Below are 17,787 nucleotides of genomic sequence, written 5' to 3'. Positions count from 1 at the left end.
AAGGGTGGTGGTGAATGGAGTTAAATCCGGTTGGCAACCAGTCACAAGCAGTGCTCCCCAGGGCTCAGTGTTGGGACCAATTCTGTTTAACATCTTTATCAATGATCTGGATGAGGGGATCAAGTGCACCCTCAGTTAGTTTGCAGATGACACCAAGCTGGGCAGGAATGTTGACCTACTTGAGGGTAGGAAGGGATTGAGGCCAATTGTACGAGATTCAACATAGCTGAGTGCCAGGTCCTGCACTTGGGTCACAACAACCCTGTGCAAGGAAAGCTACAGGCTTGGGGAAGAGTGTCTGGAAAGCTGCTTGGGGAAAAAAGACCTGGAGGTGTTGGTCAACAGCCATCTGAGTATGAGCCAGCAGTGTGCCCAGGTGGCTTGTATCAGAAACAGTGTGGCCAGTAGGGCTAGGGAATTGATTGTCCCCCTGTACTCGGCACCAGTAAGGCTGCACCTCAAATACAGTTTTCAGCATTGGGCCCCTCACTACAAAAAAAAAAAAAAGTCATTGAAGTGCTGGAATGTGTCCAAAGAACAGCAACAAAGTTGGTGAAGGGTCTGAAGGGTCTGGAGCACAAGTCTTATGAGGAGCAGCTGAGGGAACTGGGGTTGTTTAGCCTGGAGAAAAGGAGGCTGAGGGGAGAACTTATCACTCTCTACAACTGCCTGGCAGGAGGTTGGAGCAAGGTGGGTGTCAGTCTCTTCACCCAAGTAGCAAGCAAGAAGACAAAAGGAAATGATGTCCAGTTGCACCAGGGGAGGTTTAGATTGGATATTAAGAAAAATTTTTAGAATTTAAGTATCTTGACACCAGGGAGAAAAAAAAAAAAACTTTTCACTTTCATGTGCAGAAAAGTATTAAACCCTTGTGGAAATGCACACGAAGCCTAGAACTGCTGAACTTTCATTCCTGCAGAAGAAGAGAGGTCCCCACAGTGGTTTAAACTGAGTTTACCATTATTTTTACTAGTATTTTAAAAGAATGGCCTGAATGGCATGGTATGTTCAGCCATACTTCAAGAATGAATAAAAAAAAACTTGTGTTAAATAGACTGTAGGGGCTTCTCAGATGATCATTTGGAACTCCATCTTCTAAAGCTTAAAGTGTAATGTACTGTTTTAAACCCCTGTGACACCATGTTGCAGATCTCTCCTTGCAAAGCTAGCTTTATATCTCTCTAGGTGCTCATTACAGTATATTCTGTATATATACAAAAAATGCCCTGTCTATTAAACTATAAAACTGTGCTCTGCTCCTAGTCTTCTAACTGTCTCTGCCCCAAGAGAAAATATTTATTTATTTATTTATTAAACACAATAACCTTGTAGTCTACCAAATTCATGAAGACAATAATACAGTTTTGGTAGGGTGAGCCTCCTTTGGATGACCATGGAAAGTGAGAGATGCGGAAGAGCACAAATGTACGTTCTTTCATTCTTATGAAATTAAAGAGCCTGGGCGGACATAAATATAGGTAATTCTACTATCTCATCACCAAGACAATCGGCAATAAAAGCAGTGTCCAATTTCTTTTCACAAAAACAAATCTCATACCATATGCAGCTTTTTGGCAACTTCTCTGTCAAAGGTAACATATTGCAACTTGGTAAAACCTTTTTTCCAGTACAACTGAAACATCCCTTTAAGCTGACGCTAGTGCCTAAAAAACACTCAAAGTCATTTCCTACCTAAGTTTCATTAAGGCTTAGATGTGTTTTAATGCATTTCTGATTTCTCTTGGTGACAAAAATATTACAGGATTCACAGCAGTTGCAGTGAAAAGGACAGTAATAATCACCTCCAACAGATGACCTTGTGAATAGAAGAGAAATTTTCTCTAGCATTCAAGCACAATTTTTTCAAATCTCCCCTAAAGGCCATCTGCCATTCTGGTTGATTTTGAGATTGCACTCCTATAGCTGCTATTGTGTGCATCAGCTACCATAAACCAGAAAAGTCTCAGAAAACAAAAAGAATTACTAAACCTTCAAAATTATTCTCTTGTTTTCTTCATTTTTACCACATGAAGCCTGAGAGACACCATTGCTATTTCGCTTCAGAAAGATTAGCTTTCAATTTTCTATACAGATAAGGGGGAAGATTGTAAGTGTGAGATGGCATATGGCATTGTCAACCTTCTCCTTTCTTTATTTCCAGTGTGATGTTAAAAATAACACCTTCTTCTGTTGGTTATTTGGTTAAGGAGGTCACACCATTAATCAAAGGGAGACATGCAACTTAGTTAACACTGGCCTTTTTTGCACTCTTCTGTTTCCAATGCAGTACACACATCATCTTTAAATCAAAAGACTATCTGATCTAATGAATGACGGAGCTGCCAACAATCTTTACATGCGAGGTATTACATTAATATACCTGTCCATCAAAAGCATGTTATTAAGTAAATGAAGCATTCTATTATTCTCCTACAAAATGGATACTTACACTTTTCCCCTCTAGGCATACAATGACAGGACTTGCTGTAAATCAGCAAAGCTCGTCAGCACATCAAGTAACTACACTTACGCGAGCCCATTAAAGACCTAGCCCTTACTGACAGATAAATCATCATGAGCAGAAATTAGAGCTTTCTTTCCTCTTAGCATTTCACAATGAAGTTTTGCAGAGAAAAACCTAAGTCACAAAAAATCACTTTTTTTTTTTTAAATACATTATAAAATGGCTTAATTGTGATTATGGTAGACAAGCTCTCACTTAGAATTTGTTGTTTATTTGCCTATTTTTTTTAAAAGGCTTCTTGCCTCTGCTAAACAACATATGTGGGTATCAATGCAACCAAAAACAGTTGCCAGGAACGAAGCCTACACATGAGAGCTTTCATGGCACAATTTAAGGTGCTTCCCAACCTTGTGAAAGAAACAGAAAACAGCTGCTCTGGGACTGGCACAAGGGAATGAGAAAAAGACTGCTTTATTACTTCAAGTCCTACATTGGAATACGAGATTACATGGCTCTACCCCTAAAACATGAATGGGATGCTATCAACCTGTTTTCTATACTGCATTTAAGTTTAAAGCAGACACCATGGGGAATCAAGTCCAATGTGCACGTTGATGTACAGCTGACAATAGGACTGTTAAACGCTATTTTTTTTTCAACGTCAAAGAACCATGCATAAGCCTGCCCATGCAATTCTCTCACAATAATTACATATGAAAAGCCAAAGCAGCCAACATTCCACAGAAAAAAGGGTAGTTATTTTCACTTATTTTAGCATAAAAACAGATGAGCTGTGAAAGATGTCTCCTTGTACATGATCATTTTCAATTGCATTAATTAGTCATAAGTATAACATTCTACTACCATGCCTTCTGAGAAGTATAGCATTATTTAAACTACAGTTCAGGAACTACTTCACTTCACTGAGTGCCTAGTGGGAGACTAGCAACATTACAAGGCTCTGGATTATTATTCTGTTTTATTTACTCACATCAGTGTACACAAGTACAAGGATTCTACCACCAAAGAGGGATGCTAATGATTAATAGAGCTCTCTGAAAACAAAATGTTAAGTAACTGGGTTTGACACTTCTTTAACATTCTTCACCAATAAACATTTCCAATTCTGCAGCCTGAAGTAATTACCAAGAAAGCTGATCAAGAAACACTGAGGCATTCACAGAGCTAAACTCACATAACCTGTAAATGTGAGGCCCTTAAGACCCCTTTAAAGATGCTGTTCCATAAGTTAGACATATGGTACAATACAGTTATGAAGAGATGTTCAACAAATTCAATGAGCAAACTTTTATTAACATTTTACGTTGACACTTTTAGTGCACACTAGTGTAAGTATACATAAGAGCCTGAAAAGCATTCCAAAAGTTACCTTACAGAAAAGCCTCTTCCTGTGAACTAGCAGCTACCTGGGCAGCAAATCCTCCAGGGAGAGGCAAATAACTTCCTTACTTTTCTAAACAAACTTCTAGTAGCATGGGGTGACCTTTCTATTAATTATGTTATGCCAAGTCATAAAATGATTAAACTACAAAGCATTCTGCACAAATAGATGATACCGATCACAAAAATAACAGCAAGACATAACCATTAACAAAATTTTTTTTGAGCAGTGCATGCATGCCTACCTATGCATACTGAATAAAACAGTAAAAATAAAAGCAATGTCAACCACAGTCTACAAATTTTACAAATTGTATTGGTCAAAGCTGTGGAAAAAAGTGAGAATAACTGTTCTGGAAAGAGATCCCATAAGCCTTCATTCAGTGTCTTATTTTGAGAAGGAAGAATAATTAAGAAGTAGTTGTATCCTGGTTTCACTGTGACAAAGCACAGAAACATCTAGTTGGTACACCAGGGGGCAACTTGAGCCTGCTGCTCATCTGAGTTATGTGTAGTGCTGAAATTCTGAGCTGTAATCACTCATACAGTACTCCCCTTCCTCCTTCTTATCTTTTTTATTATTTCATCTACTTCAATTAAATACTGTTACATGTCCTCAACATGAAAACTATTTTTCTGAACATTAACTTTCTTAAAAGTCTTATTCTTAAAAATATATCCTATTTCCTTAAAGATATATTCTATTTTGAAGATTTAAAACAGATGCAGTGTGGATTCTCAGCTCTACAGGACACTTTCTACTAGGCTTTTGTGTGGTTATTCCAAAGGCCAGTGTCCATTTAGAGGTTTTTTATTTTTTAGATATGAAAATACAAGTGTGTTGTTAGGATATTAATTTATAGTGCTTGCCCTCAATGTGGAGTTCGTTTGAATTACTCAAACTTGCTGTTAGAGTCCTTGCTTAAGAAAAATCAAGTTGATGTTCATCAGCCTTTTTGGACTTAAAAGACAGAAAGAAGGGGGGTGGAGAAACATAAACACCCACCCCACCCCCAAAAAACCCCACACCGCAACCCAAATGCTTCTCCATGGGTAAGTTCCTCACATTTTAATAGGAAGAATACTAGACAGCAGAAACACCAAAGTCTTTCACCTGTAACTCATCAAATCAAATCCAGCTCAAACCCACAGTGAGTCAAAGCCCTTACTATCTTTTAGATGAATTACTAACTTATGCAAAACAAGCTGAATCCTGCACCTGCTTGGCAGGCATCTATACCACCAAATCACCCTCTGGATGGCTAAATAGAGCTAAAAATACAATTGTAATTAAAATTTGCACAAATACCAAATCAATACAACTGATGTATGTTTTACTGAAGCAGAATCCCATTCTCATTATTTAATCCCTCTTTATTCAAATTTTCTGACACGCCACTGATCATTTCATAAGGTGTTTTTTTAAAGCAGATCTTAATATTGAACTCATTTGCATGAAAGAATAAGCCCTGTACTATTAGGGCTTATTTATATTTCCAAACAGACTCTGACAGCAAACAGAAGTGCTTTATTCCATTTTACTTAGCAGTATACCCAACAGTCATAATATGTTGTACTTTTAACCCCTTCCACAGGCAAAGCAGTACATACAGGAGAATACAGGCCTGTCTTGAGTTTTCCTTTTTCTGTGGTTTTTTCATTTATTTTTAAGCACATGAATCTATTTAGAGAAGGGAACACTATGGCATCTGGTAGAAGAGGTGGTGTTTGCGATGATCGTTTCTGAAAGATGTTCATGCCTCAATCTTACAGTTAAACATTAACCTGGATTTCGGGCCTCTTTCCCAAGTGAAAAACCAATAGCTGCACCTTATCCACTAATAGGAAAATATTATTCAGTGATACATCACACATGGTCTCAATTCCCCATCCTTACCTGAATCCATATTTTACAGTTTCTTAAATAATAAGTTCCTAAAGAGAGGTTTGACATTTGATGTCATCAGAAGACATGCTAGAAGTCTGATAACTAGCTAGATTTTTGGATAACACCCACATGGGAGAATCATCTTTTCAATTAGCCCAGTGCTCCTTAAATACAAAAATGTAAATAATAATTAGATTATAATGGAATTTGATTATGTTATTGAATAATAATACGATTTATGCTCAGACTGCAGGACTAGAAGTTTAACAGCACACTGGGCTACCATGCCAGGGACACAACCAGCAAATGCCTGGAACTGGTTTTTCCCCCTCTCATCAGTGCTGTGGAGGCTGCATCCAAAAATGACACACAGTTCTGGGGGCCCCAGTATGAGAGGTGGATGCAAACTGGAAAGAGTGCAGGCCACTTAAGATGGTAGATCAAATCACATACCAGGAGAGGCTAACAGAACTGGGTTTGTTTAGCCTGAAGAAGGGAAGGCTAAAGGGGGATCTATCTGTTCTCTTCCACTGTAGAAGAGGGTATGGAGAAGCAGCAGCCAGATCCTTCTCAGATGGGCACAGAGAGGAGCTCCTACTGGACACAAGAAAAAAAAAAATTCTTCACAGGACTGGTTAGACAGGTTGTCCAAGGAGGCTGCAGAGTCTCCGACCCTGGAGAATTTCAACACGTGGCTAGAAAAGGCCCTGAACAACCTGGTCTAACTCTGCACTGAGCCCTGCTTTGAGCCAGGAGGTAGGACTAGAGCATCCCTGAGGTCCTTCTCACCTAAATTACCCATCATTTTAAGTTATCTGCTTTCGTTCTAGTAGTCTCTACTAATAAGTTTGCCTGGTAGGCTACACACGGGTTTTATTTGCATGTGGCGTTCTGGTACATTTTTGAAACGCTATTTCCAGCCTCTATGCTAACACATACAGAATATTAGTAACTATACAGTACAGTGTTCCAATAAATAGTGGGATGACAGAGAGGTAAAAAAATGAACATCAGATGACTTCAACTTTAGAATTTGCCTGCTGGAAGATGTGAGAACTAATAAATGACCTTATGTTTCTATCTATTATGTTCTGCAACTGGTCTTACAGGGCAATGGTTGGGTTTTATTTTATGTTAGTTTTTATCTCAGTAGGCTTTGGATAGGGATTCATATTCAACTGAACACAGTAATTGAGCAAACAGTGCATGGGAAAAGATGGAATAGCCCAAACTTAAAACATTTGGAGTTCAGCACCACTCATAGGCAGAATTGCAATTCAATTGACTGTCTGTATCAACAACTCTCTGGCAACCTGGTCACTGCCAGGCCTCTGCTGTATCTACTTCTTTTTGTGCTGAATTTTATTTGTTCCTTATCAGACCAGTCTCCCTATTTCATTAAACTCCCTATTAGGGACTTCATGTATATAGGAGGTTTTAACAACTCATTAATAATGACAGTAAATGAACAAAATTAATTTAAAAGGAAAAAAAAAAAAGCTGAAATGGAATTAAGAAAAAATCATAAGACCCCCCCTCTTCTGCAGACATGTTTCAATGCTGATTCTAGGAATTATTAAAGACAACCCTGGCTTTGCCACTCTTTTAGGGTTCTTCCTTTCTACACAGATGAACAGATAACTGGATGTGCATGCAACATGCAGCTTCCTGATCCCCTAAAGCTTACGTATATTTGGCACTTCCCAGTTAATTGTCGCCTTACTGGTTAAGAACTAGCATACTCTCTCCCCCACCCCTTAATCTTTTTACATTATTCTGCAGAATAACAGATTTTTGGTAATAAATATGGGAAAGAAGCTTTCTACTTGGCTACTACTTAAATTTTGCTGGCTAAGCAGAACGGTCCATGAATTTTAACTTTAAAAATTAAGAGAGACATATGTTACTAACTCTGATTTGACAAATAAAGATCAAATAGTACTAGAGAAGATGTCTTAAACTTCTCTAGTAGAAAGAAGGAATAGAGAGGGTAGAGAGAAAGGAGCTGATGAACCACATCATCCCAGTGGTTCTGAACTGAACGGAGGAAAAAAAACAACAACCAAACATCTTTGTCCCTTTTGTCCCTTAAGAACTGAATTCCATTTCCATAAATTAAACAAGACGCAACAAAATAAATTCTACAAGATTCCAGAAACTGGTCTAAGCTTCCTTATTCACACTGGCTAAGTGAGGGAGGATCACTTGCACAGCAAGTTCTATAGGCTAAGTACATCTATGTTTGCAGTGGTCTTAAAAGGTGGGTCTGGGGACAATTTAAAAGTCCCCAGTCCTCCCTATACCACCCTTCCCCTCAGAATCTATCACCCTACTATTGAAAGTAACATGATAAACAGGCAGTTCAGCTGAAAAATAAAATGAGCTCTCCCACTGCTTTAGATCATCCTTTAATTGCACCACTTTTTATTTTTCCAGCCTATTAACCTGAACTCATCCACAAGCACACCAACCACACCGAAGCAAGTTCACATAAAGACAGTTTATTTTTCTTCCTTCTCATCACCATACTACTAGTACAATAGCTCTGCCTGTTCTTCTCAAAACCATAATAATACAGCATCCTATTGCACAGCTAGCACTGTTTGGTGAAGCCCTCATTTGTAAGCTGGAACACAAATATCACACTGTGAGAAAGTCTGGTTTTACAAAGTCCTGTGTTGATAATCGGTGAATTCTGATAAATACTACAACCTGCAAACTCTATTACTCTTCTGGTAAATCAGGAGAGCTCCCTTTGAGAAAAATAATATCATCTGTAAGTCAAATTGGGAAATGTAAAGATAAATGTCTTTCATTATTACTAGAAAACTCCAAAATATGTTAAATACATTTCAAACATACTGAATAATTCATAAACAACAGCTCTGAAAAAACCCCAACCAAATCCAGAAAGATATATTTTCACTCTATATTCTGAACTGAAAGAATAGTAAGAAACACTTTGTTGCTTTTATTTTACTAGCCATACAGAACAACCTCATTCAGAACTGAATACCCCAGACAAACCAAATAAATGTATAATGTGGGAGATTACGTTAATTTACTATTAAGCAGTAGCTATTTTCTTCTCCTTGTAATTTAAATGCAATGTATGGTTAAAAGTCATTAAGATCATTGTTTGTTATTTGATTTTCTGATGATGACCCTATAGTACCTTTTTATCTTCTTCTAAATCAAGATACAAAGGAGTATATAAAAAGCTCATCCAGATAAACTATCAGAGGAGCCAAAATACAAAAGGAAAAGGACAGAATAGAAATACATTCCAAATTTCGGAGCTAAGACTTTACAGAGATGAACTGGGTATACAGCAGAACCTGCTATGAAATTTACAGTAAAACTCCACATACATGTCCCAGCTCTAACACAACTTAAAATCTCTAAAGACCGTCTCTCAAAGAAAGCAGAGCACCCGAAGAAGTGTTTGAGCACCCTTTGAACCATGCAATGTTCATGATGCCATAGTATAAAAAGTATCTTCGGTAAGGTGTTCAGTCTCGAAACAGAGATTAAATGAAAACTCTTAAATCTCTTGTACCTCAAATGACTTTTACCCTTATATATAAACTGAAATTAAGTAATAAGAGAATGACAAAAAAACCCATACAAAACTTGGAGAGAAGCTATGGCGTCAGTTTCTGTGAAGCAATATTAGTGACATCTAACAAATATTTTAATACAGCTAATTTTGTGTTAGGTTATTTATTTAGGAAAGGACAGAGATTGCAGTTCAGCTTTTTAGCCTCTTAAGAAGAGTTTCCCGGTCCTTACAACAAAGTATTTACAAATAATTGTTTACTATTTTTCTTTCTAAAGTCTAATTTATGGACAAAAATATTTAATGTCTTTAAATGCTGGAATATACTGTGAGTGAAGCAAAAAACATTCAGCAAAATTATAAAAAAATAAGGATGAAAACCAATAACACTGTTTCCTTACAGAACTTCACTGGAATGTAAACATAATATTTTGCTATTCAAATATGGATGATTCTTCATTTGTGACGTTTGCTATACCAATATGCATTTACAGACTTTTCTGTGAATCGTGCCCAGGCACAGGAAAGAAAACTGGACAAGACACTAAATTATAACTGGGCGGGGGGGAAGCTAAAATGTTATTCTTGTACTAGATCCCTAGTGAATTGCACAGACAGACATCCCCACGTCTTCAAAAGCAAAAATATTTCTCCAACCAGAAAATTAATTATTGGAAGAAGCAACAGTGCCAGTTGATCCATTAAACATTGCTGTGCAGAGCTAAGGATAAAGCATTTATTAATCTGAGACTCATCCGTATCAGATGACTGCAGCAAAAATTATGTCACACAGATGCCTTTAGCAACATACTGAAGCAGTGAAGTCATACAAATTAAACTGCTGATCTTAATAAGCAAAACAATCTTTCCAGCATATGTGTATTTGTTCTTAAGCAACATTACTTCTCTTTTTGCTCTTATAAACAGACATAATGCAGTAGCATGTTGCTAGATGATACTGACAGCAGTCATTTTCACGCAAGCCAAAATCTTAAGTACTACTCTGAGAATTTATCCAATATCAGGAATATAGGGCCATGTCAAGCAACAGTAAATTTCCATATTTTTAGCCAACTTTTCTTCTATAACCTTATCAGAAAAAGGTTAGCAATTCTTGAGTGGAAAGTAACTACCAGGAAGCATACTGAATAAGAGAGACAGCATGTACGTGTGTGTGAATGCGTGCACGTTTCTGTGTATCTATGCATACATATTTCTGTATACCTATTTATATATGTGTGTGTGCACATGGGTATGTATACATGAAAAACACAAACTGAATTTTAAAAATATCCAGGATTACAAGCAAAGCTATACAAAAAAATCACACTGGCTCTCTGCTGCTTTCCTCATATCCTTTATTCCTATCACTTACAGCACAGCATAGCTTTTCCTTTACCTCAGTTACCCAGCGAGCCTTGGTACAAATCCTGTTTCGCACCATGAAAACTCCCTTTGCAAGTCAGGTGAGGACTGCTCCAGTCAACCCCTTGGGCAAGGCATAGCAGCTTAGCTCCATAGAGCTCCAGGAACATGGGTTAATGCTTTAGTTTGACCTTGACACAATCGTGGTATAAAACAAACAGTATATTATATGGTGCTACAAAGGAAACATAATATACCATAGTCTACCATCATTCACTTAAGTAGAAATTTGAATCTCTAAAAACATGTGTCGGTCAGAAGGTATGTATCATCTACAAAGCCAGTGAACTGCAACATGCAAAGTCTTCCTTATCATCACACCTCCAAGACACTGCCATTTCCATTTGTCCTAAAATTGATCTGTAGTTCGGTATCTATATCTTCATTAGAGTTAAAATTGGTTAATTCAAGTGGGTTAAAAAAAAAATAAAAACAGGAACAGTGACATTGAGACCTATTTTTTTGCTTTCACATAAACCAAAAACTGAAGATCTCTTAGATTTCAGAGTAAGGCAAGACCATATTTGCCTGTTTGTACTAAAAGAGCTGTCAGTACAATGCTACACGTCACGTGAAGCCAGCAGCCTACAAGTGACACTGCTGCCAAAGACAAGCATACGCAGTGCATTATTATTAAAGGAGTGTGAGCCTCAGACTGTATCTCAAGGGAGACATTGGACAAATTTTGTATTTCAGATTTGCTCGTTTCTGCAGTGTTATTTTTATGAAATACTCCGGAGCAGAATCTCAGTAAGACCAGGAAGACATTACTCTATGCCAATGACATAATCGTTTATCTATGCCAAGCACTACAATATGACAATGGTTTGCGATAGGGACTTCAACTCATATGCAGAATTACCTCCACAAGTGCCAAGGAATATTAAAGATCTTATCTGACTGGCAGCTTCTCATCAAGGGACTTGCATAGACAAGGAATCGGAGCCTAATCCCCATTGTGTGTCATAGGATATCGACACTTTCACACTCCGTGTCCGTCTCGTGGAATTGATTCAGAGTAATTACAACTCAGATAAGGCTTTTCTGGAATACGTGCAATTAATTCTCCTGTAAAAGCCTGACACTTTAATAATGTTTAAGTACACCTAATCTATTTCTTTTCTGCTCCTAATGTTTCCTAAATATGAGGAAGAAAGAGGATTTGAAAGCACTTACAGCTGCCTGTTCTTATGTAAGTCATCCATGGGTCTGTAATACCCTTTCATAAAATAGCCAACAAAATAATACCACAATCCAGCAGAATGTAGAGCAAGTGGGTAATCAATGTAAAAACTAATCTAGAAATTTTATTTTTTTTTAATATAAGGATTATTATTCTTTTCAAATAGGAATTACCTCATTTCTTTAAAATTTCAAGGGTGACTTCTTTAAAATTTTGAAAATAAAGTAGACTAATCAAAATCTCTTATTCCTAACAATTAAAAAAAAATGGTATTCACCATGAGTTCATTATTTTTCCAAATCTCACTCTTAGCCTGCCAAAACCAGTTGCGATTCTAGGACTGTACAATTCGAGACATCTATATTGGCATAAGTACAAAAATCACTTTGAAATGTAGTTAACCTGAGTGTCTTTCATAAACAGTTCATCAGCAGGATTCAAGTGCATCTCAGGCTTTCTGTTACACTTCAAAGCTGGATAACAAGTACTCATCTTCGTGATACTTCAAAACTGCAGCAATTGGCTAATTGCCCATTACTGAAATCAATCTACAGGAGAGCGCTAAGCTCGCCATCATTCTGCCCTCCAGGAATACGCTATATGTAGGGGGGAAAAAAACCACACCCAAGCCATGAAAAACTCACAAACTCAACAAAAAACCACCCCAAAACCAAGAACAAAGAAACCCCGAACACCACAAACTTGTCTCCCCCCTGCCAAATAATTTAACATAGGTTTTGGACAAGGAAGTAGAACTTGTTTACAATTTGCAAAGATAAAACAAACAAACAAACAAAAAGAGCAGTTTTGGTTTGCTGAGCTCATTCTAGAATATCTAGTCCTAAAGCATTATTTTCTACAGCTTGTACAGATCGAGCCAAAGCTCCCTTAGCCAGCACTGTACCTAGCTATTCCATAAAGGTAAAAGTCTAACATTTGATAAAGAGCCACCTCCACTGCAGAAAAATGCCTCCATCAGCTGGGCTATAAGGGGGATTCATTTCCTGACCTAATTTTGCCTCCAGTTCCACTCAGAATCCACCCAAACCACCTCATTACATTTTTCATTTTGATGGGACAACACACGACTCAAGTTACAGAGGGACATCAAGGTTGAAAGGATGATGTTGTTAATGCTCATTTTTCAGTGCTAATGTTACTGTATCAATGACAGCAGTAGAATAAATGTTAGTGCAATCAACACTCTGTTATTTTTGCCACTATACCTTGAAAATATTTCCTGCTTAAAGTCATCCTAAGTGCTTACACTGTAGTGGAAAAAGATTGATTTGTAAAAGGTACACATAGATGCAGTTTCAGGGTAGAGCTTCGCAGGAGACAGCTGAGGTTTCAAACATTGTTCTGTGTCCCGTGAAAGCTGAGACTTTAATAATTTTATTTCATTTTAGGGCAAAAAAAAAAAGAGAACAAGAGCAAGCAAATGACTCCTTTTACAAAACCCTGCAGAACGGACTCACTTTGTTTCTTTGATTTTTCTGGTTAAGAGGATATTTTCATAAACAAGTACAGCACTGATCCAAAGCAACGCTTTTAACCCAAATTTTAAGTTCCTGCTCAGGTTCACCATTTCCAAAAAGCTTTAGAGCAGTTTCGGATGCCTGACATCTTGAAAGCCAAACTCACCTCCAATCCCTGAAACAGGTATTTTTCAGGGGATAACGAGAGAAAAAAAGAGGAATTAATTCCACTGCTCTGTCTACCTATATTTATTTCTCCAAAGATGACAGACACAATTCTAGTGACCAGGACAGTCAATCCAAAATTAGCACTAAAAAGAGAACATACAAAAAAAAAATGGTGAGAGACTCCTTTTCTAAGTTGTTATTTATTTGCTCCTTTGTTTGTATCTTGTGTAGGTGGGTCTTGTAGCTGAACATCTAAACCCCTGTTTTCATTCCTCAAAGGTTAACCCTTTCCTCCCTTCAAGAGCTAGATAGCAATTAGGAGAAAGAACAGTTTTGGGTGCTCGGCAGCTTCATCACTCAGACTCCATCAATGTTTTCCGCCCACAGCTCTGTTAAAGGTCACCTTCATAATGTGGCAGAAATACTTTTTTTAAGTATTTGAAAATTAGCAAACTCTAGAAAAACTAAAGAAAAGGAAGAAACAAAAGCTCCTGAAGAGTCAAAATTTACCTAAAGTTCACTTTAGGTTAGTTGCAGAGTTCTGCAGAAAAGCTAATTAACCAAGTGTTTTAAATCTACATCCAGGCACCTAACTTAACAATAAACCACAACTGAAGTATGGACTTTCATACACAACTTTCATATACATCTCTCAAGAAGCAAGATGCTGGCTCCCATTCAAAATCGATTTTTATGTTAAAGTCCAGTCTCTGAATTAACATCATGATGCCAAGATTTTAAGACAGGCAGGTTGTATTTACAACTGTTAAGTTTCCGTATTCAGAATGACAACATTCAGAACATGGGTTGCCCTAAGACACAAGAATAAAAATGGTAGTTATCCATCAAGTGCTATGTTTGCAATATATTGTAGCTAAGTGAAAATGCATACACTTTCATTAGCCAAAAATTACCATTCTACTTATCTTTTATAAACATCCACTTTCCTAACATTTGGTCTTACAAATACATAAATAACAGTAGGATTTTCAGAATATTAAAGCATGTTTTGAAATGATTTTTGGCTGATTTTATGTATGTGGAAAAAGATTTTTATCAGCATTTTCTAGCAATCATTTCAAATTGACTTAATTTTTAACAGCTCTAAAGAGAGAGCTTACTTTCCCTGAACAGTTCACTGTACGCAGCTCCTTAAAAGCACCTCAGCAACAAGGAGCAAGCCACATGAAGCTCCTGCTGGGAAGGCAGAGAAACACCGAAAAGGGGATTGCCACAGCCTGCTGGCACCTGAAGTAGCTTCCTTAGCTGGCAGGATGGCAAGCAAAGCTGCAGCAGGGCCTTCTCCAAGGGCCTGGGGCCCTGCAAAAAAGCCCCAGAGCAAACCACAGTGGGAACTCCAGATCTGTGGTTTTGTGTGCCTCAAGACAGAGCAGCACTAGGTCACCCCCATGAAGAGGATGCTGGATGTGCAGTGCAAGATGGCCAGAGGATCTGGAGCTCTGCTGCTCTTAGAGGACTTCAAGTGGCATCCTCAGCCTCGTACAGGCTCGTTACAGGCATGAGGGAAACAACAGGGGCTCACTGTAAGTACACTGGGGCTTTTTAGATGCTTAAGATCAAAACAGTGGTTGAAAAGAGCTGCTCCACCACTGCCTAACTTCAGAGAAGCCTAAGCTGAGTGGGTGCTTCCCCTGTTTGATTGCTGAGGTCCTTCGATACGTAGACTTTAGTTCAGTGGTCCCACGGATGCTGGCAAAGCAATACAGTCGCTTTGTTTCCAAAGATTGTCAAAATGTGCAGTTGTGGCACAAGTTAAGCGTGTTTATTCTGAGCTCTTTTACTAGCTTGTCGCTTTAATTCTAGCTGCTCTAGAAATCCTGGCAGCTCTTACACCACCACACCCTTAAACAAACAAAAGCCCCAACTTTTTACAGATAAATAGTACTGCAGGACAATACACAGTAAAGATTAAAAAATACACTGATGGTCATTACACACCTCCTGCACAACAACCCTTTTTTCCAATCTTGTGGGCACCCGCTATTTTTTTAGTAGGGTTCATAACCTTAAGTCCAGCTTCTGTGATCTCCCAATCTGGCTTTATTTAGTTCAACAGAAGTACATGAGATACGTTGAGGCCTCTCAAAACTTAATTTCAGATGACTAAATGTGGTGTCAAGACTCCCACCTGTACTCTCCTTTGCAAGTCCCAGAGTATGAAAACTGAAGTCAGTTAATCATGTATTACATCCATGATACTTACTTTCACTCATATGGAAATCCTTATTTTATGACCCTAGGAAAATACAGTTTTCTGTCTATTATGAGGTACAAGAACTAAATTTCCCGTGGGCCTTTTTCCTGCAACTGGCATACATACAGGTGAACTTTGACAACAGTTAACAGCAAATGAGCTACAGCTAACTGTATCAATACAGGATAATTTTACAATGACATAATTGTCGACCAGTTAAGTAGCATATGTTCTGAACTAGACTGACATAAAATGAATGCTCCAGGACTGCGCAGAAGCTTGATGTTCCCCGTGTCCCATTTTGTCATTTAATTTTAAATAATAATTACATAATACATCATTTCTTAATGTAGCCAAATACAAAACAAAGAAAATTGATGACTTGTATTTATTTTGCAGATGTTAATATAGCAAAGGAATCTTTCATTCTTGAGCAGTGTTACATTTTTCCCATGCAACTTGAAATTTGGCTTTTTGTGCTGGTGTAAAAATATAGAGGTGGTTTTGGTTAGTACATAAAAGAGGCAGTAATGGATGGACAGAATGAATTCAGGTCTAAGTTCTAAGCTAGCCCCCATGCATGAGACAGGCACAAAAAGCCCCTGAGCTAGATCAGATAATTAAGATCTAATTAAGGAAACAACCTCACCTCCCAAAGGGTGCTTATAAAAAATCTTAGGTGCCTGCACACCTGCAGCTTCCAGGGAAGCAATGTACGTGCTGAACGTCTTCCTGAATGCAGTGACCCTACATGTTTTCTCTGCAGAGCCTTTAAGTTCTCTGTTTGTGAGCAAGGAGGCGGAAAAATCCCTCTCCTTTAATTAAGAATACTGAAGATATACATGTTTTAATCATGTTCCATCAAAAATGGAATTTTAAAATGTTAGTACAGTCTTAATAGGACAATAAAATGCATTTTCATGTGTTTAGGCGTTTAATTGCTATATCACGTTTTTACCTCAAGAAAAATATGGAAGGAAAGGCAAGGTTCAGGAAGCATAAGAATATGTATTATTTTATTTAAATTAAAGACATCTATTATGGAGAAAAAAGTATTTCATTTTCTACTGAACAATCTTGTAGATGTGAAAAGCAGCTCATGGGAGCAGCACTTGCAATTCATCGGGACATGTGCATGGCCCTTCGAGATTTCTGGCATATGCATACAGTGCTGTGCTACTTCTCTGCCTCTTTGATACTGCAAGACAACTGTCAACACAATCTTTTAAGAGAAACTCCTACTAGCAGTGCATCTAGATGGTAGCCACTTCAGAGGCTGACAAGTCCCTAGAAATCTACAGACAGGGTTATCAGTGTTTATCTGAATGTTTAACATAGCCCTAGGCTAGCTATCCTGTAGCGGGCGTGAAATTGTATTTTAGTTTCTGGTCTCGATGAGTGACATTATAAGGTAAGTGAACTTAAAAAAAAAAAAAAAAAAAAAAAACCAAAACCCAATTACTTCTCCTGCTTACCAGCTCCTCACGAAGTTGGGCTATGAGTTCATCTCTCTCCTTCAGCTGCAGCTTCAGCACTGAGCATTCATCTTTTATTCCATCCTACAAAAACATCAAAAGAGATGTTATAATAGGCTTAACGCTTTTACTTTGCTCTTGACAAGAAAAGGCTGTTTCACATAGTGTGAGATAATTACATTCAAGTAATGAAACTCAATTCTCCTTTGTCATGTGTGGTATTTTCAATAACATATTCTAAGTTGCTGCATAAACAAATTAATGCATTCAAAGACATTACACAGAAATGTGAATAGCTCCCTGCACAGAAGTCCATTTCATTGTTTTCTGAATCTTTTAAGCCTTTTTACTGCAGATCCTATCAGGTCATTCCTTTTCAGTTAAGGAATGGCTATAAAATGTTATAATTTTACCCATGCAAAACAACATTAGAGAAATATCAATTTAGAAGCCTTATTGTGGAACTCTTGATCTTGGAGAGGATGAAAAAGAAAGCACAACAGACAGTCACAGGAAGAGTAAAGTGCCCTT

General features: G+C 37.8%; 1 protein-coding gene across 2 annotated transcripts in view; it reads right to left on the bottom strand.

The window, feature by feature from the left end:
* CCSER1 (coiled-coil serine rich protein 1) overlaps nucleotides 1-17,787 on the bottom strand; it is a 643,608-nt gene that overhangs the window by 310,480 nt on the left and 315,341 nt on the right. For both annotated transcript variants that reach the window (XM_009634846.1, XM_009634847.1), the window contains exon 7: nucleotides 17,257-17,340. In XM_009634846.1, the coding sequence (XP_009633141.1) occupies nucleotides 17,257-17,340 (84 nt within the window). The remainder of the gene's footprint in view (nucleotides 1-17,256; nucleotides 17,341-17,787) is intronic.

Source organism: Egretta garzetta, unplaced genomic scaffold, assembly GCF_000687185.1.
Source record: "Egretta garzetta isolate BGI_Z169 unplaced genomic scaffold, ASM68718v1 scaffold32, whole genome shotgun sequence".
NCBI lineage: Eukaryota > Metazoa > Chordata > Aves > Pelecaniformes > Ardeidae > Egretta > Egretta garzetta.
The sequence above is the reverse complement of the archived record's forward strand: the minus strand, read 5'-3'. Positions and strand labels throughout refer to the sequence as shown.